Below are 26,222 nucleotides of genomic sequence, written 5' to 3'. Positions count from 1 at the left end.
GTGCAGATGACAGCGCTTGCAGGAATGGGGCAGGAGCAGGAAAAGAACTCAACGCGGGGACGGGGAAAAATTTGTCCCCGTGTCATTCTCTATGGTGAGTATTGCAAATTGTAGGCTGTGGGAGATATTGTCGATTGGAGAGTTTCTGGGATTTGGGTTCCCTTCCTCCAAAAAACCCTTTCCAACATTTATTTAGCTCGCCAATGCTGTTTTTTTGGCACTAAAATGCTGCCACAGTGGCCATCTTGGATTTTTCAATCTTATTTTAAAAACCTCTATCAGCCTCAAAAACACATTGATTTTGATTACAATTGTTAGAGATGGACTCCTCATGCTATTTTACCCTTGATTCATGACAGAGTTGCACTGGATGATCGGCTGAAGAGTGTCCTTCCACATGCCGCAGGGCACTTGGGGAGGGGGAGGGGTGCACCTGCATTTTGAGCTTAGCCTCCTCTGGTCCCTTTATGGTGATGGAGTCGCAGGTGGCCCATTTTTGGGGGGGAAAAATCTCCCTGGAGCCATTGGACAGTACCTCAGCGTTTTTGGCAAAGCGCAGATAGATGCTTCTGAGCTCACGAGGAGACAAGGGGAGTCCTTGTAGGTATCCCCCTTTTATTTTCAAATTGGTAAATCTAAGATGGCTGCTGTGACAGCAGTTTTAGTGCCAAGAACAGCCCAGGGAGCTACACGGGGGTCCATAATCTAGCAATTTTAGAGGTCAGGGACCTTGACTCAACCCCAGAATCCAAACCCCCCCCCCAAAAACCCTGTTTTTAAACCCCCTCCCCCAATTTTGTTTTTGCAGGCATTAGCCTGTTACTGTGCAATGCTGGAAGCTGCAAGTTGCAAGTGCTGAAACGGCAGACAGCTTACAGGGAGAATGTCTGTCTACCAGCCTGGAATCAGGACTGCTTGTCCCTTCAGATTGCCTCTCATGCCTAACGAACTGGCTGGAGACCTCAAATTCCGCTGGACATCACACATGCACAAGGGGGAGGAAAGCAACTGACTGATCCTGGAAAAAACACTATGGAAATACTCAGCTTGCGCTCAAGCCCACTGCAGACAGAACTTGGGGCGAGCCTTGCTCCCAAGGGATCGGTCCCTGAGCCACTGAGCTGTTAGAGCAGGCTGTCCAAATGGGTGCACTACAAAGCAGATCCTCAATCGTCTGCACTATCCCGCAGCCCAAGATACCCCAAGATTGGGGTCTTCTGCAGCACCAAAAAGAAAGCCTCACAAACGGTAAGCAAAAACCAAAATCAATCGAAAAATAAACATGAGCTGAAAAGACAGGCTCCTACCATCTCACTTGTAGAGAGACAACTGAGGAATTAGAGCACAGCCCAGAGGGATAGGAGGCAGAACAAAAGAATGCTAATGAGGCTCTCTACAAGAATTCTCGCAAAAGGGTTGACTACCCAAAGGTTCAGGAATAAAGTGTCTTATCACACTAGAAATTAAATTAGATGTTACCATCTACAACCAGTTGTAACACTAATTTATAAGATTTAACTAGGAATAGAAAAGTAATTTTTTTTAGACAAAAGCATTCAAAATACTGTATAAAAAACAAAGTAGAATAGAAAATCTTTTTTATTTTGTCAGTGTCCTGTATGACAAAAAAGATTTTATACATTTCTGACAGTAAAAAAAAAAAAGTTTTTAAATTAATTTGCTCTGAAACTATACTCCACTTGACCACCTTGGTTTGAGGCAATGTCTTTTGCTTGTCATACTGCCCTAAGAGCACATACATTTCCACTGAACTAAAACTGAAAGTCTTTGTGCAGCAGGCAGTGCTTGGTTGAAGAGGAGGTAAAAGTCAAACCAGCAAAACTGCATTAATGCAGCCATCATTTTCTGGATTGTTTGTTACTTGAGCATATTTACCTGAAAGGAAAAATGATAAACAAAAGTTATTTTCACAAGATTTGACAAATTGCTAGAAAAAAAGAGATTTTAATCCATAGCTGGCATCTCTGACTACAAGGTAATGATCCTTAAGCATAGTTATGAAGGTAGTAGCCTAATGGTTAGAAGAGTGGTCTAAGAATCAAGAAAGGCAGGGTTCAAACCCCACCGACTCAAGTCATTTAAGTACATTGGAGGTAGAGTGAAAAATACGGAGTGGATTCCTTCTGCAGCATGCAAGTATGGGGAAATAATCCTACTGTGTAGAACAGTGGTCTCAAACTCAAACCCTTTACAGGGCCATATTTTGGATTTGTAGGTACTTAGAGGGCCGCAGAAAAAAATAGTTAATGTCTTATTAAAGAAATGACAATTTTGCATGAGGTAAAACTCTTTATAGTTTATAAATCTTTCCTTTAACAGTTAAAGATTTATAAACTATAAAGAGCTTTACCTCATGCAAAATTGTCATTTCTTTAATAAGCCATTAACTATTTTTTCTGCGGCCCTCCAAGTCCCCTATTTTTTCTGCAGCCCTCACAGTTAATCTTTCCTTTCTCAGAACTGACACATTTCAATCACTATATTGAAAATAAAATAATTTTCCCTACTTTTGTTGTCTGGTTACTTTTTCTGTGCTTTTAACTGTTTCCATGGCCTTCTTGTCCATTGACTTTTTTCTTTCCGTCTTCACTTTCTGCCTTGCATCTATCTTTGGCATTAACTTAACATTCAATTTTTCTGCTTCTCAAAATCTACTTTTCCATGTCTTTCTATTTCCATGGTCTGATATTTCTCTCTCCCCCCCCCACACTGTAACATTTCTCTTTCCTTCTTCCTTTCTGCCCCCTGCAGTCCATCTTTATTTTTATTATTTATTTATTCAATTTTCTATACCGTTCTCCCAAGGGAGCTCAGAACGGTTTACATTAATTTATTCAGGTACTCAAGCATTTTTCACTATATGTCCCAGCAGGCTCACAATCTATCTAATGTACCTGGGGTAATGGGGGGATTAAGTGAATTGCCCAGAGTCACAAGGAGCAGCGTGGGTTTGAACCCACAACCTCAGGGTGTTTCCTTCCTCCTTTCTGGCCCCCCTCCCAGTCCAACATTTCTCCCTCCTTTCCACCAGTCCAACATATTTTTCTCTCTTCCTCCTGCATGCTTCTCCTCTGGTCCTCCTTCTCTCAACCACGAGTCCAACTTTTCACTCTCTACCCTCTCCCCCTTCCCCAGTGTAACATTTCTCCTTCCCTCCTTTCTGCTCTCCCCATCCATATCGCCCTCTCCACAAGTCCAACACTTTCTGCCTCCTGCATGTTTTCTCTCTTTGTCCTTGCCTCTTCCCTCAGTGGCATCCCTCCTTCCCACCCCCAACCCAACATGCTCTCTTCCCATGCACCATCTTACCCTCCCCTCCCCTCCAGTGTGTAGCACCTTTCCTTCCCTTTCTACCAGATCCAGCAGCACCTCTTTTCCTTTCCTTTTACCTACCCTTGTCCAGCAGTACCCCTTCTCCCCCCAATCCAGCAGTATCCCTTCCCTGCTCCCCTTGTCCAGCAGTACCCCTTTTCCCTTCCTTCCTCCCCTGTCCAGCAATACCTGTATTTTGCAGCCGCGGTCTGTACATGATCTCGCACACTGGGCAGGAAGAGAGACACCGGCACCAGCTGACTTGCAACTTCCTACTGCCACCATGTATGCTGGAACTCCTGCCTACGTGACGGCAACAAGTGAAGTTGCAAGTCAGCTGACGCCGGAGCCTCTCTTCCTGCCCAGTGTGTGAGATCGCGCTGGCGTTAGCTGACTTGCAACTTCCAGCTGCCATCGCATAGGCAGGAGTCCTAGCATATGCAGCGGCAGCAGGAAGTTGCAAGTCAGCTGGCGCGGGAGACTCTCTTTGTGCTTAGAGTGTGAGATCACGTACAAGACTGCAAGCCGCAAAATAGCACCTGGAGGGGACCAAATGTGGCCCACGAGTTTGAGACCGCTAGTCTAGAATGTTTCACCTATTGCACTGGAAATAACTATTGTAACAATATGTAACTCATCTTGAGCATGGCATGGCAAGAAATCAAACAAAATCCATATCCAGAAGTAGAAGACCTAATGACATTCAAACCTAACTTGAAGATGCTTTCCCTATATTGGGGGCTTTATTTATATTTACTAGATGCTGCCTGCAAACCTAGAAGCTATCAAAGCAATGTACATTCAGGTATGGTGGGTATTTTTCTGTCTCTGGAGTCTTCGCAATATGAGTTTATACCTGGGGCAATCGTGAGTTAAGTGACTTGCCCCAAATTGCAAGAAGATGCAGTGGAATTTGAACTGGGCTCCCATGGTTCTTAGGCCACTACTCTAAGCATTAGGCTATTACTCCACTTGACAGACAACAGGGGAATGCAGTCACACTGTATGGTGATGTCTTCAGACTGATCCTATGTACTGGAGCTCTCCTTGAGCTGAAGAGAAACCTTTGCCTTATTCAGCACATGCACAGGAGTTCCTATACCAAGCAAGTATCTTTCTACCCTTCAGTCTGGCCAATAGTTAGGCTGTGAGTATTGAGGTCATGTAGTATATGGAAAGAAAGTTTGGGTGGAAAAGTGTGGAGTAAAGAATGACATGGTAGCTGTTACCCTTGGCTAGCTGCGAGTAACCCCTAGAAATGGGGAGCGAAAAAAAAAGTGGTTGTCGTGGGGACAGGGACAAGGCCATTCACCGCCCCGTGTAGCAGTGGTCTTGTCTCTGCAGTGAAGGGAGCACATGTCCAGCAGCCTCCTTCCGCCCAATCGCCGCATCCCACCATCTCCCTCCCTCACTTTATGTGCCGAATTTAATTTTTCTTCTCCCAGTAGCATGCTTTTAACAAATCGCCCGCGGCTGCTTCAGTTGAATCTTCTCTTCTGATGCAACCAGAAACAGGAACTTGCTTGAGGAGAAAATTCAACTGAAGTAGCCGCGGGTGACTTGTTAAAAGCGTGCTGCTGGGAGAAGAAAAATTAAATTTGCCACATAAGGTGAGGGGAAGGGAGGGAGGGAGATGGTGGGACACGGCGATCGGGTGGGAGGGGGCTACTTGACTGCGCGATCTGTGACTGCGCGTGTTCCCTCACAGTAGGAAAGAGGGAGGGAAAGAGATGCTGAAGAGGGAGACAGATATTGAACCCACAGCAGGAAAGAGAAAGGGGATGACAAGTAAGTGAGCCAGATGCTGGAAGCAGGGAGGGGAGGGAAAGAAGCAAGATGGAGTTGGAGAGGAGAGAGACACATTGGTATGGAAGAGGAAGAGAGGAGAAATCTGGACATAGGGAGGTAACAGAAACAGAGGGGAAATTATGTACGTAGGGGCCTAGGGACAAAGATATAAGGGGAGACATGGGGAAAAATGTGCTTGGGGGCATAGGGACAGAGACATAAAGGGGAGATAGATGGGGGGATTATGTGCATGGGGCATAGGGACAGACAAAAGGGAGATACATGGGGAAAATTATGTGCATGGGGGCATAGGGACAGACATAAAGGGGAGATAGATGGGGGATTATGTGCATGGGGCATAGGGACAGACAAAAGGGGAAAATTATGTGCATGGGGGCATAGGGACAGAGACATAAAGGGGAGATACATGGGGGAAATTATGTGCATGGGGGGCATAAGGACAGAGACATAAAGGGGAAATACAAGGGGGTAGTACACAGATACAGAGGAGAGATATTAGAAATGGGGAAACTAGGAACACAGAAGGGAGATGGTTTGTGTGGATGGGATCAGAAGATCTGCAGGGACCGAGCTTGTGGGGATGTGACGGGGACCAAGCTCACGGGGACAAATTTTTTCCCTGTGTCATTCTCTAATGTGGAGTCAGTAAAGCCTCTTATGAAACATGGCATGAATGGGTGGATGGGTCAGGTCTTTTCCTATTTTTCTGAGAGATAATTTTTTGGGGTCAGATAGTAAGCATGTACCCTGTTTCTGCATTGAGAATTTCTTACTCCAAGACCCCAGGTGCTACTTTTTTCTTAAATTATCCACAGAAATCAAGTATTCATCTAATGCCTTTGTATTCTTTGAACTGGATCAACTCATACTAAGTATTTGTCATTAGGTTCATATTTGAAGGTTTAAGTATAGCTGACTGTATTTTCTGCTAAGATCACTAACAGATTTTTGTGTGTTTGATCATGGTTCAATAGCATTTAGTAAAACAGCTTTAAAAATTCATAAATAAAGATGATAATGCTAAGAAACATTCAAAAATGCAAACTTCTTACGCCCTCTTCCTTTGATAAGGCTAAGTGCTATCTTACTATGGGAGGATGGAGATGTTCCTGTTCAGGCACACTTACCCCAGATAACTTTGCCTCCTTGTGTCACAAGGCCGAGCTCACTTACATTCACCTCAATCACCGTGCCTTTGGTGATTACACCCAAGGTTGTATACAAAGGAGAAGAAGGGTTCTTCTTGACTCCAAGGATAGGTAGACAGAAGGTGGCTTTGAGTTCTGGATGAGTTACATGAGCTTTCTTGAAACGCAAGCCCTATTATAGAAATAATAAAATTGATTAAAGAGAGGTTTTTTTTGCTTTGGAATAGGCTTCCATATTTCACTATAATCATATTCAACTTTCTTTTTTCCCCCCAAGTCTTTATTATTTTCAAAACTTACAATAAGTGTAACAATAAAATACAACAGTTTCTTCAGTGCCACACTTAATACTCTTATTAATATCTATTTCAGAATTAATTCCCCCCTCCTAAACAACCACAATGTTCAACATATAAAATGTATATATTAACCCTCATTCTAATATATCCAAATTTATTATCCTATCAGATCCCCAACCTTCCCCCTCCCAGATGTGCATATTTATAAGGGAAAACAATATTAGACGTTACAATATTTTGCTAATGGCTCCCAAGTCTCTTGAAATTTTTTTAAATTTCCTTTCTGAATGGCTAATGTTCTTTCCATTTTATATATATGACACAATGAACTCCACCAAAAACTATAGTTAAGCCTTTTCCAATTCTTCCAATTGCTCGTAATTTGTTGTATGGCAACTCCTGTCATCTAATATAATAAAATGCTAAGCCGCGCATGCGCACTCTCACCTGTGTGCGTCCGTTTTCCGTGAGATGTAGGGCACCTTAGGTAGGAGTGCGCATGCATGCTTACGTCACCAACCCCCGATGCCTCCACAAGCCGACTGCAGCCAGCCGCTGATCTCCATTCCTCCAGCGTGCGGGCGGGTGTCTCGGAGGAGAGGGATCGCGGCCGCTAAGCGCCCCCACCGAGGAGCCCAGCAACTTTCCGCCCCGGCTCTTAAACTGACCCGAGTCCTTTGCCGCCCACCCCTTCCCTTCCCGCGGGCCCGACTACCTACCCGGCGATTCAAGCAGCATGTGCAGCAGTCTTCACACGCTGCTTCGGGGCCTTCTACTGCTCTGATTTGCTCTGCTGCGTCTCTGATGATGTCATCAGGGACATGCCAGAGTAAATCAGGGCAGTAGAAGGACCCGAAGCAGCATGTGAAGACTGCTGCACACGCTGCTTGAATCGCCATGTGTAGTCGGGCCCATGGGAAGGGAAAGGGGGGTAGAGGAAACGCTAATGCTGCTGCACAGGGAACTGGTGTGGGGGGTGGGAAATGGAGGGGGAGGGAATGCTGCTTTGGACAGACAGAGGGAGGAAGGGAGACAGAAAGAAAAGAAGAAAGGCACAGGGGCAGGTGCACAGGGAACTGGTGTGGGGGGAGGGAAATGGAGGGGGAGGGAATGCTGTTTCGGACAGACAGACAGAGAGAGGAAGGGAGACAGAAAGAAAAGAAGAAAGACACAGGGCAGGGAGATACACAGAAAGACAGACAGACAAAGGGGGCCAGGGACAGAGACAGACAGAAAGAAAGACAGCGGGAGTCGCGTCAGGAGGGGTGCGGGATGCGGCAGAGGGAACTTTTCCAATGGGTGCAACTGGGCGGCTGTCGGGACCTCTGATCAGGGGCAGAGCAAGGTAAGTGTATCATAGGGATAAGAAGGAGGAAGGGGGGGAGAAAAAGGAAGGGACGCCTACTGCTGGACAGGGGGAGAAGGAAAGAGGTGCTGATGGACAGGGGGGGTGAAGAAAAAGGAACGGAGGCCTAATGTTGGACAGGGGGAGAAGGAAAGAGGTGCTGCTGGACAGGGGGGTAAAACAAAGGGAGAAGGGCTGCTGCTGCATAAGGAGAGCAGTGAAGGGGTGGTGGTGGACACAGGGGAGGTAAAAGGAAGGGAGAATGGACAGGGGGAGCAGGCAAGGGGTGGTGATGGACAGCCAAGGAAAAAGAAAGACAGAAAGAAAGCGGCTAAGGAGAGAGAGAGAAAGAAATAAAGACAGACACACACATATATTCTAGCACCCGTTAATGTAACGGGCTATAAGACTAGTTATTAATAAAAGCCTATTAGTCTTAGCTGATATTTGTCTTTTAGCTCTCATTGATATACCAAATAGCACAGTATCATAGGATAATGCCACATGATTTTCCAATAAACAATTTATTTGATCTCATATTGATTTCCAAAAGGCCAAAATAAGTGGACAATAGATCAATAAATGATCTAAAGCAGTGTTCTTCAACCTTTTTACAGCCTTGGACCAACAGAAATAAAAAAATTATTTTGTAGACCGGCAAACTACTAAGACCGAAATAAAAAAACACATTTTCACCCCTTCTCCGCAAGCTCGGTCCCCACAAACCATCTGATCCCATCTGCACAAGCCTCAGTTATGATTTTATATTGAATGTATTTTATTAAAGTATAAAAAGAAACAATATTCTGTACAATTGTCATTTTATAAATATAAATATTCAGAGCAAGGACCAACAAAACCCCAGGAGGATCTGCTGCTGGCAATACGTTAAAATGGCGCTGGAGATAGGCAGGCTAGCCATGTACACTCCTGCGGGAGCCCCCAAGGACCATCATCCATTCCCACAGGACCCCAATGTACAGCTCTTTAGTTTGAACAAGTGCAAGTTTGTTAAAATAAGCCGGAGGCAGAAAAGATTGCTTACCATAGGTCTAATGAATCTTTCATATTTGGGAGGCTTACGAGTAAAACCTTCCCCTACAAAGCAAACTTTGGTGACCATTCTCTTCCAAGCTTTCTTTTTTCTCTTCCCTGTTCGTATAACTTTTAAAACTTCAGTTTCACCTTGTGCACGGACTTTTGGCAAAGGAACTTCCCATTTACCCTAGGAAAAAAATAATTTCAGTAAACAGCAAATTAGGTTGTAGAACCAAGTACTTGGCACCTGAAAAAGAGGAAGCAGATGTAAGTTTTACTACAATCCCAAAAGTGCTCTAGTTGCCTCAAAGATCTTCATACTGAAAATTCTTGTTATTCCTTGAGAAACCTAGATCAAAAGTTTTGGTAAATCCTTCCAAGCCAATTAGGAGAAGGCCCAAGCAGAATATGAGTTTTTACAGAATGTTACCCTACCTACTCCAATACAAGAATTAGTGTCAAAACAATTTTTATTGATTAAGTGCCATACAAAAGATGACAATAGCAGAAAACAAACAAGAACAAACCTCCCATAACCCCAACCCCTCTTCCCCTCCCCCCATCAACAAAGCTACTAAAAGAAAGGAAGGGCCCACATGACATTCACATCCAACTACTAGAAAATAATAATAATAATAATTTTATTTCTTATATACCGCTGTACCGTGAGGTTCTAAGCGGTTTACAGTAGAAACAGAAGAAATGCAATAAGTAAGATTAATTAAGATGAAGAGAAAGTACTTAGAGTTCCCTGACTGTCCCAAAGGCTCACATTCTTGCTAAAGTACTTGAGAAAAATAATACAATAAATGACCCGGGAATCTGGACTCTGAGAATCCCCGGGCTCCACAAACTACACGGGCCCTCCCCTCCCCATAGCCCAAAGTAAAAAACAAAAAACCACCCCATCCCCTCCTGGTTCCCCCCTCCAACAGCCGCTTCTGAAAAATAAAAAAAAATAAAACCACCCACATACCACCCAAGGAGCAACAGACATCACAACTCATTCAAGAGCAGACTGCACCCTTTGGGATGGAGAATCTGAAGATAGGGATCCCAGAGCCGCAAATAACGCTGACTTCCTTTCCTGGAACCCTTCGCATCTCTGGCTTTCCAACAAGCCAACTGATGCACGTCACCCCTCCAAAGCCAAAACCCTGGAGGCTCAGAAGAAATCCAAAATTTCAAAATACCCTTCCGAGCCACCAAGGCTAGCTTCCGGCATAACAATTTATGCACCCCACCCATCGTCTCATAAGCCCCAGCTAAGTCCAACACCAGCTGGTCCGGTGTGCCCTCCAATGCTAAACCCAGCCCAGTTCGCATAAAATGTAAAACCTCCCGCCAATAGAATTGTATAACTGGGCACCACCAAAACATATGTCCAAAGTTCCCTTCCCTCGACCCACATTTAGTACACAACTTAGACTCAGCACCCCCGCAATAATAATACTGCTGAGGCGTAAGATAAGCCCTAAAAACCATCTGATGGGTCAGGGCAGGAACTCCCCCTATTTGCGCAACAATATCCCACTCCTGTAAAGGTATCTGCAAGTCTTTTTCCCATCCTCTACGATATAAACTCATATCTTTACACGCTTCCACAGTCCCCAAACCCTTATAAAGCATCGACAAGACCTCCTCAGTATTGAAACCAAAAAATGCCCACAGGTGGGAACCAATTCTGGTTCCCAACTGCCCCTGATCTAAAGTAGCCCAGTAATGTTTAAGTTGAGTATAGGCAAATAAATTACCCCATTTTGCCCCAACACGGCGCTGTAAGGCCGCAAATTCCACCAAATTTCCCTCCGGTGTCATAACATGCTCCAACTGCCAAACCCCCTCTCGTTCCCAATTGAAAAAAGCTACATTGTCAGACCCTGGTGGGAAGGGTGAGTGCCCACGAAGCGGTATCTGATCTGTAATACACGGGTCCCCATCCAAATTACGGACTAACCACTTTCACGCTGCCTGCAAATTACGGACTAACCACTTCCACGCACCAGCAAACTCCGACGAAACTGAGCTGGTAACATCGCTCGGGGAAGATGCACCAAGGAAAAAAGGTGTGCTGGAGCATAATATGCTCGCTCCACAGACACAGGGGTGAACTTATTTGACCCCAACAACCAATCCCCTAAGTGACGCAACAAACAAGCATAATTATATCGTTGTAAATTAGGCAGGCCCAAGCCCCCCTGTCTCCATCCCCCCTGTAAACCCTGCAAGGGCATTTTAGGCTTCTTTGCCGCCCATACAAATTTAGAAAACATGCCCTGGATCTTACGATGATCTTTCTGCAGCAAGTGCAAAGGAAGGGTTTGAAATAAATAGAGCCACCGGGGCAATACCATCATCCGAACCAGCTGACACTGCTCCATCAAGGATAAGGGAAGCAATTGCCAACCATCCAACCAATGTTTCGTTTCCAGCAACAACTTAGCCACATTCAAACGATAAAAGGCATGGACATCCATAGCAATTTGGACCCCAAGATAGCGGAACGAACCCTGTGCCTACCGCAAGGAAGTGTGCCCCCCACTCCTCCCGAACATCCGCAGAAGAAGCCAACACCTCAGACTTAGTCACGTTGAGCCGCACACCAGCATAATCCCCATCTCACGCAGCAACTCCAATAGCGCAGACAAAGACACTTGGGGTCCACAATATGCACCAACAAGTCATCTGCGTGTGCCGCCAATTTAAACTGCTGGTCCCCTACCTGAAATCCCTTTATCTCTGGCATCGCATAAACATCTCTAACAAGAGGATCCAATGTCAAAGCGAAAAGCAACGGGGACAAAGGGCAACCCTGTCGTGTCCCACAGGATATATCAGAAAGGTCAGATTCCACCCCGTTGACCAAAATGCGAGCTTGAGGCAAAGCATACAAAGCCCGCACCGCCGAAAGAAAATTGCCCCCAATATCATACGCCATCAACACGTCAAACATAAAATCCCACCGCACCTGGTCAAATGCCTTTTCAGTGTCAAAACTAATCAACAATGCCCGCAACTCCAGGGATAGCAAGAGTTTATGCATATTCTCGGTGATCGATCTACCCTGGACAAACTCTACCTGCGCTTCATGCAAAAGCCGTGACAGTACGGGCGATACGCCTCTGGCACCGTCAGGACCCTATCAGGCTTCGGGAGCACCAAAATCCGCGCAAGATTCAACCGCTCAGGCATAGCCTCTGCCTAGATCATCACATTAAATGCTTGAGCCAGAGGTTGCACTATTCCTTCACCTAAAATCTTATAAAATTCATTGCGAAGCCCATCCTCCCCTTGGGTCTTCAACAAAGGACTCTGCACAATCGCTGCATATACCTCTTCCGGAATCACCAAGGCTTCCAGCTGCGTCCGCTCCAGCGAACTCAGCCGGGGATGAGTAACATTCTACAGATATATGCGCCCACACAACCCATGCTCAGCTGGAGGGGCGTACAGTGCACGATAGTAATCCCGAAAAATCTCACAGATACCCCTATCCATGGTGACCCGACATCCACTATTATGCTTCAAAGTCATCACCTTCCGTGGGCCCCACTCCGAGGAAATCAGGCGAGCCATCAGTTTACCCCCCTTCTGGCCATGCCGATACAACTGGTACTTATAATAAGCCATAGATTTGCGCACCCGTTTATGCAGCAGCTCATTGAGAGCCACCTGAAGCTCCAAATACTGAGCCCGATCCTGTCAACTGGGTCCAACCATAGTGTCGACGAGCCTGCCGTAATGCCTTATCCAGAAGTAGGATTTCATGATTTTGCGTTGTTCGGGCATAACTGGTATAACTAATGATGGCCCCCCGCAAAACTGCCTTAGCAGCTTCCCAAAAAAGCACCGGGTGATTCTGATGAGCTGCATTAGTAAGAGCATAAGTCTTCCAACTGTCTCTCAACATCTCCTGAAATTTAATATCATTATAAAAGGAAAGCGGGAACACCCAGCGCAGGCTACGATCACTCAGGGGGCCTCCCTCTAAAGTAAGCCAGGCCATAGCATGATCGGAAATCACCACTGCCCCAAGTTCTGCCGCACCCACCAACTCAAAAAGCGAGCTCGACATCAAGAGGTAGTCAATACGGGACTGTGTGTTATGTGCCCGAGATAAGTGGGTATAATCCCTCTCATCACCCTCCATACGTCCACCAAATCCAACAACTGGCCCAAATTCTGTAGTCCCTGGGAACCAGAATACCTCCCAGATCCCGGTTCGGCAAACAGTCCATATCAGGGTCCCAGACAGCATTAAAATCTCCTCCTACAACCATGGGGGCTCCCTGATATTTGGACAATGCCGTCACCACAGTTTTATGAAAGAGGGGATCATAGACATTTGGAGTGTATATATAACAAAAAAGCAACTGCTGCCGGAATACCATCCCCCTACAGATCACATACCTCCTGCCGACATCCTGTTCCAGCAATGTAAAACCAGTCACAACTCCTTTTCGAAACAAAATAGTGACCCCTCTCTTCTTTCCTACCCCATCTGCCACTACATAATCTCCCACCCACCAGCGTTTAAGTTTACAATGTTCCTTCCCATCCAAGTGAGTTTCCTGCAATAGGGCCACATCAACCCGATGCCGCTGTAAATGTTGCAAAATTTTAGACCGTTTAAATCGGTGAATTTATACCCCCCACATTCCAAGTAACCACCTTAACCATCAGCCCACAGCCACCTACCACCCAACACCGCAACGCAGTCAGCCCAGCCTCCAACTGCATTCTCCCCCAAATACCCAAACACCCCTACAGGAGAAAAGGAACCGACATCAACAATCCCCCCCACAACCCATACCTCATCCCAACTCCCCCCCCCAATCTCCTCCCCCTGCCATCTCCAGCCCCATGTATGACTGGAGTTATCAGGTTAAGGAAGGCCCACTAGTAGCAAGGCCGCAACATGCCCCCCTCTCATACGACCCACTCATACATCCCCACAAACCCGCAACACCCCCACTCCCCAATAGCCCACATCCCCCATACAAAAGAGCCCCCCACCCACCTCCGTACTCCACAGACACACTACCCCACAACCAGTCTACCACCACTCAGACATCTCCCACCCAACTCCAAACAACTGAAGAACTCAGTCCAATCAAGGGAAACAGACAGGAAAATGAGTCCAGTGCAAATCTTCCACTGCCGCATCAGGTCGGGCAGCCAACTGCAGACTCAGCCGGGACCCCTCATCGCTGGCGTTGTGGGCACACTCTCTGCCATTTAGATGGACGGACTCTGCCATCTCGCCGTCCTGCCTCACCGCTCATGTCTGCTGGTACAGCATCCCCCAACAATTCCTTAGCACACTCCACGCCTCCGTCGGGGTCCGCACCCTCCTGTGCTCAGTCCCAATGGTCATCAACAGAGCAAAAGGAAATTTCCAACAATATTTATAGCCTGTTGTAGATATCGTGTGACTCCCTGAAAATCTCGCCATTTCTGCAGGGTAATGGCCACCAGATCCTGAAAAACAGTAACCGGCAGCCCATTCTACTTATAATCCGTAGTGTGTGTAGCTGATTGTAAAATTGTCTCCTTCACCGCAAAGGAACTAAGACAAAGTACAATATCCCTAGGGAGGTTCCCCTGGACTCGACCAAGGGCTCGGTGAACTCACTCAATATGCACGCCAGGGCCGCCCGCAGGTTTCCTCTGTACCAGCCTCAATAGGTCTTCACAGATTTCTTGCACCACATGCCGCACATCTTTAAAATTCTCCTCCTCCGGTACTCCTCGCAGCCGCAAATTACAGCGTCGCGTGCGGTTCTCAAGATCCTCAAATTTTTCCCAAATATCCACTCTATCTTTCTGATGAGCCAAAACCTCGCCCTGCGTATCAATAAGATCTTCCGCCACCACGTCCATCCGCGTCTCCAATTCACCTTGTCTACGGGATACCTCCTGCAATTCAGATTTAATATCCACCACAGCTTGTTTAATATCGGAGCGGATGGACCGGATTTCCTCCTGTAAGCTGGGTAACAGTTCAGCAAAGCCGCCCTGTTCATCTGGGCCGCACTCACCAGACCGCGGCCCTGTGCTGCACTCCGCCGCCAGCCCCAGCGCCATCTTAAACCCGCTCGGGGATCCCAGCATTTTATCAGTACCAGCTCCCAGTTTGCTACCAGCACACTTAAGCGGCTCCAATTTTCGTCTGGTAGCTATGGCCATCGCACACTCCCTCCGGGGTAACGTGGGGTCGAACAAAAGTAGCTACAACACAGCTGTATAAGCTAATTCCACATTGGCCCTGATGGAGCTTCAGCCCCTAGTGACCTCACTTCCTCCTTCAATACAGGAATTAAATATTACAAACTATCACTTCAATTCTGATTATCTTTCTTAAAATAAAAAAGTATGCTCCTTGAAAGTGACCATTTTAGAGTTTATTAGCAGATAGCATTATACTGCAATGTATGTAAGAAAATAAATCTATCTTGGTGGATTTGACCCAACATGATTTTGTTATCAAAATATTTACATCTTCAATGACTGTTACACAGACCCTCTCTTTGAATTCAACTGTTTCATAATCCAAGGTGTTGCATTACTAACACATATTTCTAACACTCTTAACCAGTCAAGTCTGCTTCCATTTTTGCATCTTTGTCTCCCCCCTAAATCCTTAACATCTTCCCTTCTAATTGTTCCTTCATCTCATCTTCTCTTTTCCGTCTACTGCCTCCACTTTTTATTCCTGCATCCAATTATTTCAATCTCTCCCATTACATTACATTAGTGATTTCTATTCCGCCATTACCTTGCGGTTCAAGGCGGATTACATCCAAACTAAAAACAAGAATTACAGTTCAACTTTGAAGTAATAGAATAAACGATGAGATAAAATTTTAAGGGATAATTATGGGTTTTAGAAAATGTTTGGTAATTAGAAAAAAAAATTAGAGAGTACTAAGGCTTTATAGAGTGTTGGATGTTGGGTTAAGATTGTTGTGCTTAAATGTTTCTCAGTCTCCCTCAATCCTATCCCTCTGATCTCCTCAATCTTTACAGCATCTCTACTTTTTTTCTTCCACCTATACCTTCCCCATCACTTTCATTTATTCCTCAACCTTAAAGCAGTATAACTTCAGTGGAAGTGAGCATCTAGAAAGATTTTTGTTCCCAACGGTGACCTGGCCTTCACCCCTAATTTGAGAAAAGAGGGATGGGGGTGGAGCTTCTCTCTTTCAACCTCAGTAGTGGTCAGAGCCATGGGGCTGTTATGCTGCTCTAGGGTAGAAAACTAAATGGCCTAGATGTTGTGCCAGCACTAAAGAATCCCTACCTGTGAGGCAGATAAGACCGAAGCTGTGCAACAATTTGGTCTTGGTGCATTTCTTTCATGTTACTTACAGCTTTCTCCTTCCGTTTCTGTTTAATCATGTTGGAGAGAACTTTAGCTCGGGATTGCCCTTCTCGGTCTAGTAGGTATGCTGGCACTGCGCCTTGTGGGGTCTTCTCATCATTCTTTTGTTTGGCGTTTCTCTTTTCATGCATCTTGATACTAAAACAAAGTATAAATTAGTTGGCAAATATGATATAGTGGAGCTCATTTTCAAAGCACTTAAACACACAAAGTACTCACACTTTCCCATATACAGTGGTGCCTCACACAACGAACTTAATTGGTTCCAGGAGCAAGTTTGTTATGCGAAACGTTCGTTATGTGAAACGCGTTTTCCCATAAGAATACATGTAAAAAAAAATAATTCGTTCTGCAGCATAAAATATGCTAAGATGACATAAAAAAAGATAAATTTTTGGTTATTATTTTTATTTAGATACATCTAAAAACATAATTGTTTTTTAAAACAACACACATTTTTTAAATTTAAAGACAGACTAAGTAGAGTCTAATTTTACAGTGAGAGAGGGCAGAGTCTCAGCGGCAAAAACTGGGACTTAACTGTTCATTTTTTTTTTTTTCTACCGTGTTTCCCCGATGATAAGGCAGGGCCATCAAATAAGACAGCCCCCCCTTTTTAGAAAAAAATGTAAAATAAGGCACCCCCCCCCGCAAATAAGCCACCCACCGATACCTGCGCTTACCCGAATCGGGTGGTACGGTGGGTGACTCCGTGTGGTCCCTGGCACCCCCGACACGATCGGGGCAAGAGGGAGCTCAAGCCCTCTTGCCCCCCCCGACTCCCCGACACGATCGGGGCAAGAGGGAGCCCAAGCCCTCTTGCCCCCCCCCGACTCCCCGACACGATCGGGGCAAGAGGGAGCCCAAGCCCTCTTGCCCCGCCGATTCCCCAACTCCCCGACACGATCGGGCCAGGAGGGAGCCCAAGTCCTCCTGGCCACGGCGACCCCCTAACCCCACCCTGCACTACATTACGGGCAGGAGGGATCCCAGGCCCTCCTGCCCTCGACGCAAACCCCCCCCCCCCCCACCGACCGCCCCCCCCCAAGACCCTCCGACCGCCCCCCCAGCCGGCCCGCGACCCCCCTGGCCGACCCCCACGACACCCCCAACCCCCTTCCCCGTACCTTTCTGTAGTTGGCCGGACAGACGGGAGCCAAACCCGCCTGTCCGGCAGGCAGCCAACGACGGAATGAGGCCGGATTGGCCCATCCGTCCCAAAGCTCCGCCTACTGGTGGGGCCTAAGGCGCCTGGGCCAATCAGAATAGGCCCGGGAGCCTTAGGTCCCTCCTGGGGGCAGGGCCTGAGGCACATGGTCGGGTTGGGCCCATGTGCCTCAGGCCCCGCCCCCAGGAGGGACCTAAGGCTCCCGGGCCTATTCTGATTGGCCCAGGCGCCTTAGGCCCCACCAGTAGGCGGAGCTTTGGGACGGATGGGCCAATCCGGCCTCATTCCGTCGTTGGCTGCCTGCCGGACAGGCGGGTTTGGCTCCTGTCTGTCCGGCCAACTACAGAAAGGTACGGGGAAGGGGGTTGGGGGTGTCGTGGGGGTCGGCCAGGGGGGTCACGGGTCGGCTGGGGGGCGGTCGGAGGTTCTTGGGGGGGGGGCGGTCGTTGGGGGGAGGGGGGGTTTGCGTCGAGGGCAGGAGGGCCTGGGATCCCTCCTGCCCGTAATGTAGTGCAGGGTGGGGTTAGGGGGTCGCCGTGGCCAGGAGGACTTGGGCTCCCTCCTGGCCCGATCGTGTCGGGGAGTCGGGGGGGCAAGAGGGCTTGGGCTCCCTCTTGCCCCGATCGTGTCGGGGAGTCGGGGGGGCAAGAGGGAGCCAGGCGGAGAGAGGGCAGTTAAGCGCAGTGCCTGCGCGGAAGGATGCAGCTCGGGCGACTTCGTTGTGTGAAACGAAGTTCGTTGTACGAATCAAGACATAAAGTTCGTTGTGCGCAGCGTTCGCTGTGCGAGGCGTCCGTTATGCGAGGCACCACTGTATTTAAACTTTTCCAATTGAGTACCATGTTTTTAAAGAGATTAGGTTCTTACCTTGCTAATATCTTTTCTAGTAGATAGGTGTGTCATTCTGGATGGACGGGTAATATCCCAGTGCTTGCGAACCGTGCAGAAGGAATCCCCTACAGCTCTTGAATCCCTCCTCCTTCACTAAAGGGTTCTGCTGTCCCCCCTTCAGTTTGTACCAAAGCAGGCGATAGCCACAAATAGAAACTCACTGAACTACAAGTCTGTTCAGCTCTGAAAACACAAACATGTAAACATTGCCATTGAACAATCAAAACAGCGAAACAAACAAGCCAAACAGAAACCTTTATGGAGCTCAAATAATACCCCGAGTTACAGCAATAGACCTTAGGGAGTGACATCCAAAATTTCAGTTTTGGACTCGAACTTTCTGATTGAGACAGTAGGCAGGCGCAGGAGATAACCGACAGGGCGGGGCTCCAGAATGACAGACCTATCTACTGAAAAAATATATTAGCGAGATAAGAACCTTCTTTTTTTCTAGTGCAATAGAATCTAGGGTAGGTCCACTGCACTGACTTGTAACACTGAGGACCCAAAGGTGGATTCCTCGCTAGCCGCTATACCAACTCTGTAAAACTTGGAAAATGTTTGTAGAGTGGACCAAGTCACTGTTCTACAAACCTCCTCAGGGAAGATCACCCGAACTTTCGCCCATAAAGAAGCCACATTTCTAGCTGGATGCACCTTTACGGAGTCTGGTGATTGTTTTCCACAGGCAATATAAGCTGACTAAATAGCCCTTTGGATCCATCTGGAGATTGTGGCCTTGGAGGCCGGAGCACTGCATCTAGCTTGACTAGTGAGCACAAAAAGATGGTCAGATAGCCTGAACTCATTGGTGACCTAAAAATTTATTTATTCATTCATTCAATTTTCTATACCATTCTCCCAGGGGAGCTCAGAATGATTTACATGAATTTATCAAGTACTCAAGCATTTTTTCCTGTCTGTCCTGGCAGGCTCACAATCTATGTAATGTACCTGGAGCAATGGGTGACTTGCCTAGGATCACAAGGAGCAGCATGGGTTTGAACTCACAACATGGGTTTGAACCCACAACCTCAGGGTGCCGAGGCTGCAGCTTTAACCACTGTGTCACACACTCCCCAAGATATAGTAGAAGTACTCTTTCCACATCCAACTTTTTCAGAATCTGGTCCTTCTTCTTAGAACCTATAGACTGGAACGCCAACAATCTTTCTTGATTGACATGGAAAGCCAAAACAACCTTCGGCAAAAAAGCAAAGAAACTCTGGGCTCTCTGAATGAGCCTGTAGCATCAGATCCATTAAGATGCTTCCTTCATATGGAGCCTGGCTGACACTTTGCAAAATCATGTTAAGGTTCCATGAAGGCAACGGGTGTTTTACCAGGGGCCTGCGATGCAATGCCCCCTTTAGGAATTTGGCTATGTCCGGATGAGATGCCAACAAAACCTTTTAATCTCAAGCCCTGAAACAAGAGAGTCCTGCCACTTGGGCTCCGAGGGACAGCACTGAAAGCCACTTGTCCAGGCCAGCCTAGAGGAAGGCTTGAAGCTGAAGATTGAAGCTGAGAAAGACTCCTACCTTTACCTTAATGCACCAGTGCTGGAAAGTCTCCCATGCCTTAGCATAAGCAGAGATTGTCATAGGCTTTTTGGATCTAAGCAGAGTAGCAATGACTATCTTCAAGTATCCGGGACCTTGAATTTACCGTGAGCAATGTCTACCACGAGCTATCCAAGCTAAAAGTAAACAAAGCTATGGGCCCGGATAATCTACACCCCAGAGTACTTCAGGAATTGAGAGATGTCCTGGCAGAACCGTTAGCTGAGCTTTTCAATCTTTCCCTATGCAAGGGAAAAGTCCCCTTGGACTGGAAAACTGCCAAAGTTATTCCGCTCCACAAAAAGGGATGCAGGGCAGAGGCTGAAAATTACAGACCGGTGAGTCTCGCATCAATAGTGTGTAAACTCATGGAAACATTGATAAACAGATGGGACGCAATTCTAGATGACGAAAAATTAAGGGATCCACACTAGCATGGCTTTACGAAGGGAAGATCTTGTCAATCCAATCCGATAAGCTTCTTTGACTGGGTAACAAAAAATCTGGATGTGGGAGAGTCCCTGGACATCGTGTATTTGGACTTCAGCAAGGCCTTTGATAGTGTCCCACACCGTAGGTTATTAAACAAGATGAATGCAATGGGCCTAGGAGATACACTGACTGCATGGGTAGAAGACTGGCTTAGCGGCAGACTTCAAAGGGTGATGGCAAACGGTATTCCCTCAAAAACATCGGAAGTGACCAGTAGAGTGCCGCAGGACTCAGTTTTGGGCCCGATACTATTTAATATCTTCGTAAGGGATCTGCCTTAGGGACTTTGTGGCAAAATTACATTATTTGCCGATGACGCTAAACTATGCAACGTTTTGGGCAACGCAGCAGAACCAGATAGTGCAACCATGCCCGACACTATGAAGCAGGCCTGCTTTTGCTGGAACAATGGTCCAGTACTTGGCAACTGAATTTTAATGCCAAAAAATGTAAGGTGATGCACCTTGGTAGCGGAAATCCATGCAGAACATACACCCTGAATGATGAAAACCTAACAAGAACTGTAGCAGAACGGGACTTGGGAGTAATCATCCGGGAAGATATGAAAGCGGCCAATCAGGTGGAGAAAGCTTCAATAAAGGCAAGACAAATGCTAGGTTGCATCAGAAGGAGCTTTATCAGCCAAAAGCCTGAAGTCATACTGCCGTTATACAGATCCATGGCGAGACCTCACCTGGAGTACTGTGTTCAGTTTTGGAGGCTACATTACATAAAGGACGTGAAGAGGATGGAGTCAATTCAGCGAATGGCCACTAGGATGGTCTCAGGACTTAAAGATCTCCCTTATGAAGAACGTCTGAGCAGACTACGCTTATATTCTCTCGAAGGACGCAGAGAAAGGGGGGACATGATACAAAACATTCAAATACATCACAGGCCGCATTGAGGTGGAGGATGAAATCTTTTTTCCTACGGGTCCCACGGTGACAAGAGGGCATCCTCTAAAACTCAGGCGGGGGGGGGGGGGGGGGGGAGGTTTCATGGGGACACCAGGAAATACTTCTTCACCGAAAGGGTAATTGATCGATGGAATAGTCTTCCACGTCAGGTAGTCGAGGCCAGTAACATGCTAGACTTCAAGGGACGATGGGACAGACCGGTGGGGTCGCTCAAGAGGAATGCTTAATAGATGGAATCTCGAGGGAGGGAGGGTTCTTGAGTGGGCAGACTTGTTGGGCCATCATCCCTTTTCTGCAGTCATACTCTGTTTCTTGTGTGTTAATGCCGCCCGCTCAAGAACCATGCCTTAAGAGCAAAGTGATCTGGATAATCTATCACCACTGTCCCTGAGAAGGGAGGTCTGGCTGTACTCATAGTCTGAGACTTTCACCTGTCTAAGACACCACGGTCTGCATGGAGCCACGAGAATGACTGCTCCCTGATGGCTTACAATCCTGTGGAGAATCCGGCCTAGCACAGGCCATGGAGGAAACACATACAAAAACTTGCCCTTCGGTCATGGCTGGACCAGAACATAGACTCGTACTTCTGGGTTTGTATCTTCAACTGAAGAATCTGTCTGCCTTCTTGTTTCTTGCTGTCATCATCAAATTGAACGCTTGGCAACCCCAGTGGCAAACAATAGCCCGGAAGGCTGCTGCAGACAGTGTTCACTTGCCTGGATCCAATGTCTGTCTGTTGAGGAAATCGGCTTGGACATTTTCCACTCCCGCAACATGCACCATTGAGATGAAACTCCGCCCCCCTGAACATAAGCAAGCTTCCAAATTCAGCTGAGCTCTCTTGATGCCTCACTGACAATTTACACCACTGCTATAGCATTGTCTGAGAAGACAAACCGCTTGTCCATCCAGACTCTTCTGCATCCCTACAATGCCAGTCAAATGGCTCGAAGTTCTAATCTGTTGACTGACCACTTCCTTTGGGAGGCAAACCAACGCCCCTGGAGGGGCCTTAGGCGCCTGGGCCAATCAGGGCCTTAGGTCCCTTCCAGGTGCATGCCGGCAGAAGAGAGCAGGCATCCATTCTGCTGGTTGTCTAAATAAGGTAGGCGGGAGCCGAGGCAGGAAGGAGTGCCTATCCTTAAGGGGGGAAGGGGTCAGGGTGGCTGAGGCAGAAGGGAATGAGCATCTTTCCTGCCAATCTTAAAAGGGGGGGGGGAGGGTCAGGTGGCCAAGGAAGGAGGGAGTGGGCATCTCTCATGCAGATTTTTTTTAAGTTCATGGAGTAGGGAAGGGGGGCATTGTTAGGGGAGGGGGGTCCCCGGTATGACTTTTTTTTTTTTTTTTTAATAGGCACAACCCTACTCTTCCTGCCCCAAACAGCTGGGTGGCAGGAATCTGCTTCAGGGCTTCCCCTGCTGGCTCTGCGCATGCTTCAGTCACTTTCTTCAACAACCGACTGGATGGGATTATGGCAGATCACTGCAAAACCCATTTGCAAACAAAATTGTTTCAACATTGATCACTGTTTGGAAATCGGACAATTTACCAGTACCACAGTGACCCACTGGATTTTAACGGCAATTTTAGAGCATCCGGCTCTCAGTATTTAAAGGGAAATTCTCTTGCAGTGTTTCCTTTCCGAAATCTACATTATACACACTACCTTTGATAACTTTAACACACAACACACATCATCAGTATATCATTAATACAGAAAAACACTCCAAACCTAATCTGCTCCAAGTTTGAGATGGGTGGAATAAAAGTTTGATTATTTAAAAAACAGTCACATCACCCCTAAACTACCCATTAATATATTAAAAATCCCCCATAACTACCCCAAACCTCAGCTTCATAGGTCTAGCATCCCCCCACATTTACCTTCTGCCCCTAAACTCACAAACTCATCCAATAGGGAAGCTGCTCAGCACCGAGCAGCAGTGCCCAATCGCGCGCCTGTTCGTGCTTCTCAGCGGCCGAAGAAACTCGCGGCAGCCAGTTAGCAGCAGGGCAGGAACTTGGAAAGTTCACTCCTGCCCTCTGCACCTCCACTGGGGATCCGCAGTAGAGGTATGAGCAAAGGGCAGGGGGGGGGGGAAGAAAGGGTGCAGAGCCTGGGAGGGAGGGTGCATAATCTGACGAGGGAGGGAAGGAAGGGTGCAGAGTCTGACAGGGGAGGGAGGAAAGAAAGTGGGGCTCGGTGCAATGCCTGGCAGAAAGGGAACTGAGTGCAGAGCCTGACAGGCAGGGCACTTGAATATTAAGCCGCCCGACATATTCAAGTCAACCATTTTTCCTCCTTTTTGGGAGGAAAAGGGGGTCTCGACTTATATTTGAGTGTATATGGTAGTTCAAACCATCATTTGCACAACATGAATGTTTCTATCTCTGCTAATGCTGAAAGAAAATTGGGGTAAAATGAGAATATAAAAAGAATGAAAACAAAATCCAACACTCACGTTTTCTTCATCTGTATTTTCTCAGCATGGCGCTGTTTGTGATATAGCTTAGCCTTCAATCCAATCATTTTTTTGGCCTTCTTAGAGCGTTCATGGGCCTCTCGGCCTTCTTTCTTCCTCTTCTTCTCATGATAGTCCAAGCGATACCCATAACGCTTACGATGTAATTCAATGTAATCATTCTGTGGCTGTAAACATGTAAGATAAAGAAGAGATTAAAAAACGAATCTACTGTATATTTAATCAATAAACTCACAAAAATTACACAAAACTTTGCAGATTGGCATGCAAGCCACACAATTTGTTTGGAATAGTATTTATTTATTTTAGCATTTATACTGCTTATAGCCCGAGTAGTTTACATTCAGGTACTCAAGTATTTCTCCTTATCTGTCCTGGTGGGCTCATAATTTAATGTACCTGGAGCACTGGCATGCTAAATGACTTCCCAAGGTTAAAAGAAGCAGTGCTGGGCTTCAACCTGGAACCTCAAGGTGCTGAGGCTTCAGCTCTAGCCACTAGGCCACTTTTCCACTCAACAGATGATGAGGCAGGTCTGGAATGCCTCCTGAAGCTAGCTCAGAGAGCTGGTCCTGCATTTCTTCAACATTCACTTTCCACTCCTACCTAAATACGGCAGCCACTCTGGATTCTCCACTGTAGCTCATTTGCCATAATTTCTCTGATAAGACTAAGATGTCTTGTAACTTGAATCCATAGGATTATACAGTCCATCACTATATTTTCCTTTTGTGTTGATGCCCTTAATTTACCCACCATAGGGGCCAGACTGACTGGAGTAATCTAGCATCTCTGTACTCATGCTTTTATCAAGGGAGACAATTTCTACCAGACTCTTTTCGGCTGGACTCTTGTCTAAAAAGCAATTACACAAACTTGTCAGTCAAATTTATAAGAGCTTTTAATCAAAACAATTGGGTGGTGCAAAGTTAAGTTTCTTCAATACAGTACTGGGGATGCTCATGTATCCACAGAGCTAGCGATTATGGTTAAGTTCCCTTAGGATGTATCTCATCTAACATAAGAAAAAAATCCATTGAGCCCAGCATCCTGTCTGTGTCTAAGTGAACAAAGAAAAGATGAAAACTTGTCTCATTAATTGTCAGCCAAACAAAGAAAAAGCAAGCGAGATGTCATAAAACAATCCATCAGAATATTTATTAGTATAAAAAGTTCCAGTATGTTTACTTGGCTGGATAACAAAGCTAAGGTCCTGACTAGGTCCCAGTTTCAGATGTCTGGAATGCCTTCTTCAGGGGACAAAGAAGTAAACCACACTGGTTAAAAAGCAGTGTGTTAGTGTCTTTTGGTGCACCTGGCTCCGAGAGACGCCAAAACGCTGTGCTTTAATACTGGGAGAGTTCAGCATTGCATCATGTCTTGGTGATAACAACATAATCCAGAATTGCCTTTGCGAGCATGTGTCCACAACCTTACAAATATTACTCTTCTCTATGAAATACATTCATATTGAGCCCTCTTATCTTCCATGTTCCTTACAAGTAGTTTTGTGGATTTCTTTACTTATGTAGAATTTTTCTGAGGGGGAGGCGATAATCTAGTGCAGTAACTTAGAATAAACTACCCGAGTTCGTCTGTCACTCCACTTTCCTTACTTTGTTTAAAATTAGACTGAAAACCCATCTTTTTGATTTAGCCTTCAGCTTATATTGAAGGCTCTACTGCCCACCATCCTAGCCAGTAGATTAACCATCCCTAACTGTATTCCCCACCCTAAGTCTGTCTTGCCTGTTTAGATTTTAAACTCTTTCGAGCAGGGACTGCATCCTTCGTGACTCTGTACAGCGCTGCGTACGTACGATAGCATTCTAGAACTATTTATTTTATTTTTTATTTCTAAAACTTCTAGACTGCCTATCCCTAAGCTGTTAACAGTAAAACCATTCACAATAGTTCAAGACAGGATACATAAAAACATTTTCAGTTACAATACAATCGTCATCCTTTCTCTTGGCTTAAATTTGTGAATGTATAAACTGAACAATTTACCTAGGCTTACTCTCTTAGATCCTCATTATCTCATTCTTTTTTTAAAAAATCGTCGAACGGTGTCCAATCGCAGTCACACTTCTAGTGACATTATTATTATACGGGAATGCTTCGGGGGCCTCTAAGTGCCAGCACCCAATTGTGAGCGGCTGCGACCGCCAGGTCTACTCTCCACCCGTTTCTTACCATGGTGCCAGCTGTTTCTCGAGGGCACCCACACAAACACCGCTTCTCACTGCACACCAGGCGCAGCCACGACCAGCGAAGGGGAGAGGAAAAGGAAGACCAACATGGAAACACTTCCGGGCTAAAGCGCCACTCGCCCCACTGCACCCTA

The 26,222-nt window shown here is 46.5% G+C and overlaps 1 protein-coding gene across 2 annotated transcripts; it reads right to left on the bottom strand.

Moving 5' to 3' along the window:
• Positions 1 to 1,581: 1,581 nt before the first annotated feature.
• On the bottom strand, positions 1,582 to 26,204 carry NSA2 (NSA2 ribosome biogenesis factor). 2 transcript variants are annotated; one of them, XM_033929291.1, is made up of 6 exons: positions 26,072 to 26,204; positions 23,855 to 24,042; positions 16,344 to 16,494; positions 8,980 to 9,159; positions 6,270 to 6,462; positions 1,582 to 1,896 (listed from the first exon to the last, which is right to left on the bottom strand). In XM_033929291.1, exons 1-6 carry the CDS (start codon positions 26,072 to 26,074, stop codon positions 1,829 to 1,831), a joined length of 783 nt encoding a protein of 260 aa, XP_033785182.1. In that variant the 5' UTR covers positions 26,075 to 26,204; the 3' UTR covers positions 1,582 to 1,828. The 2 variants fall into 2 exon arrangements, with proteins under 2 accessions (XP_033785182.1, XP_033785183.1); XM_033929292.1 differs by lacking the exon at positions 26,072 to 26,204 and adding an exon at positions 25,886 to 25,905.
• Between the last annotated feature and the right edge of the window lie 18 nt (positions 26,205 to 26,222).

This window comes from Geotrypetes seraphini, chromosome 1 (genome assembly GCF_902459505.1).
Source record: "Geotrypetes seraphini chromosome 1, aGeoSer1.1, whole genome shotgun sequence".
NCBI lineage: Eukaryota > Metazoa > Chordata > Amphibia > Gymnophiona > Dermophiidae > Geotrypetes > Geotrypetes seraphini.
Note: the sequence above shows the minus strand (reverse complement) of the source record. Positions and strands in the feature narration are given on the sequence as shown.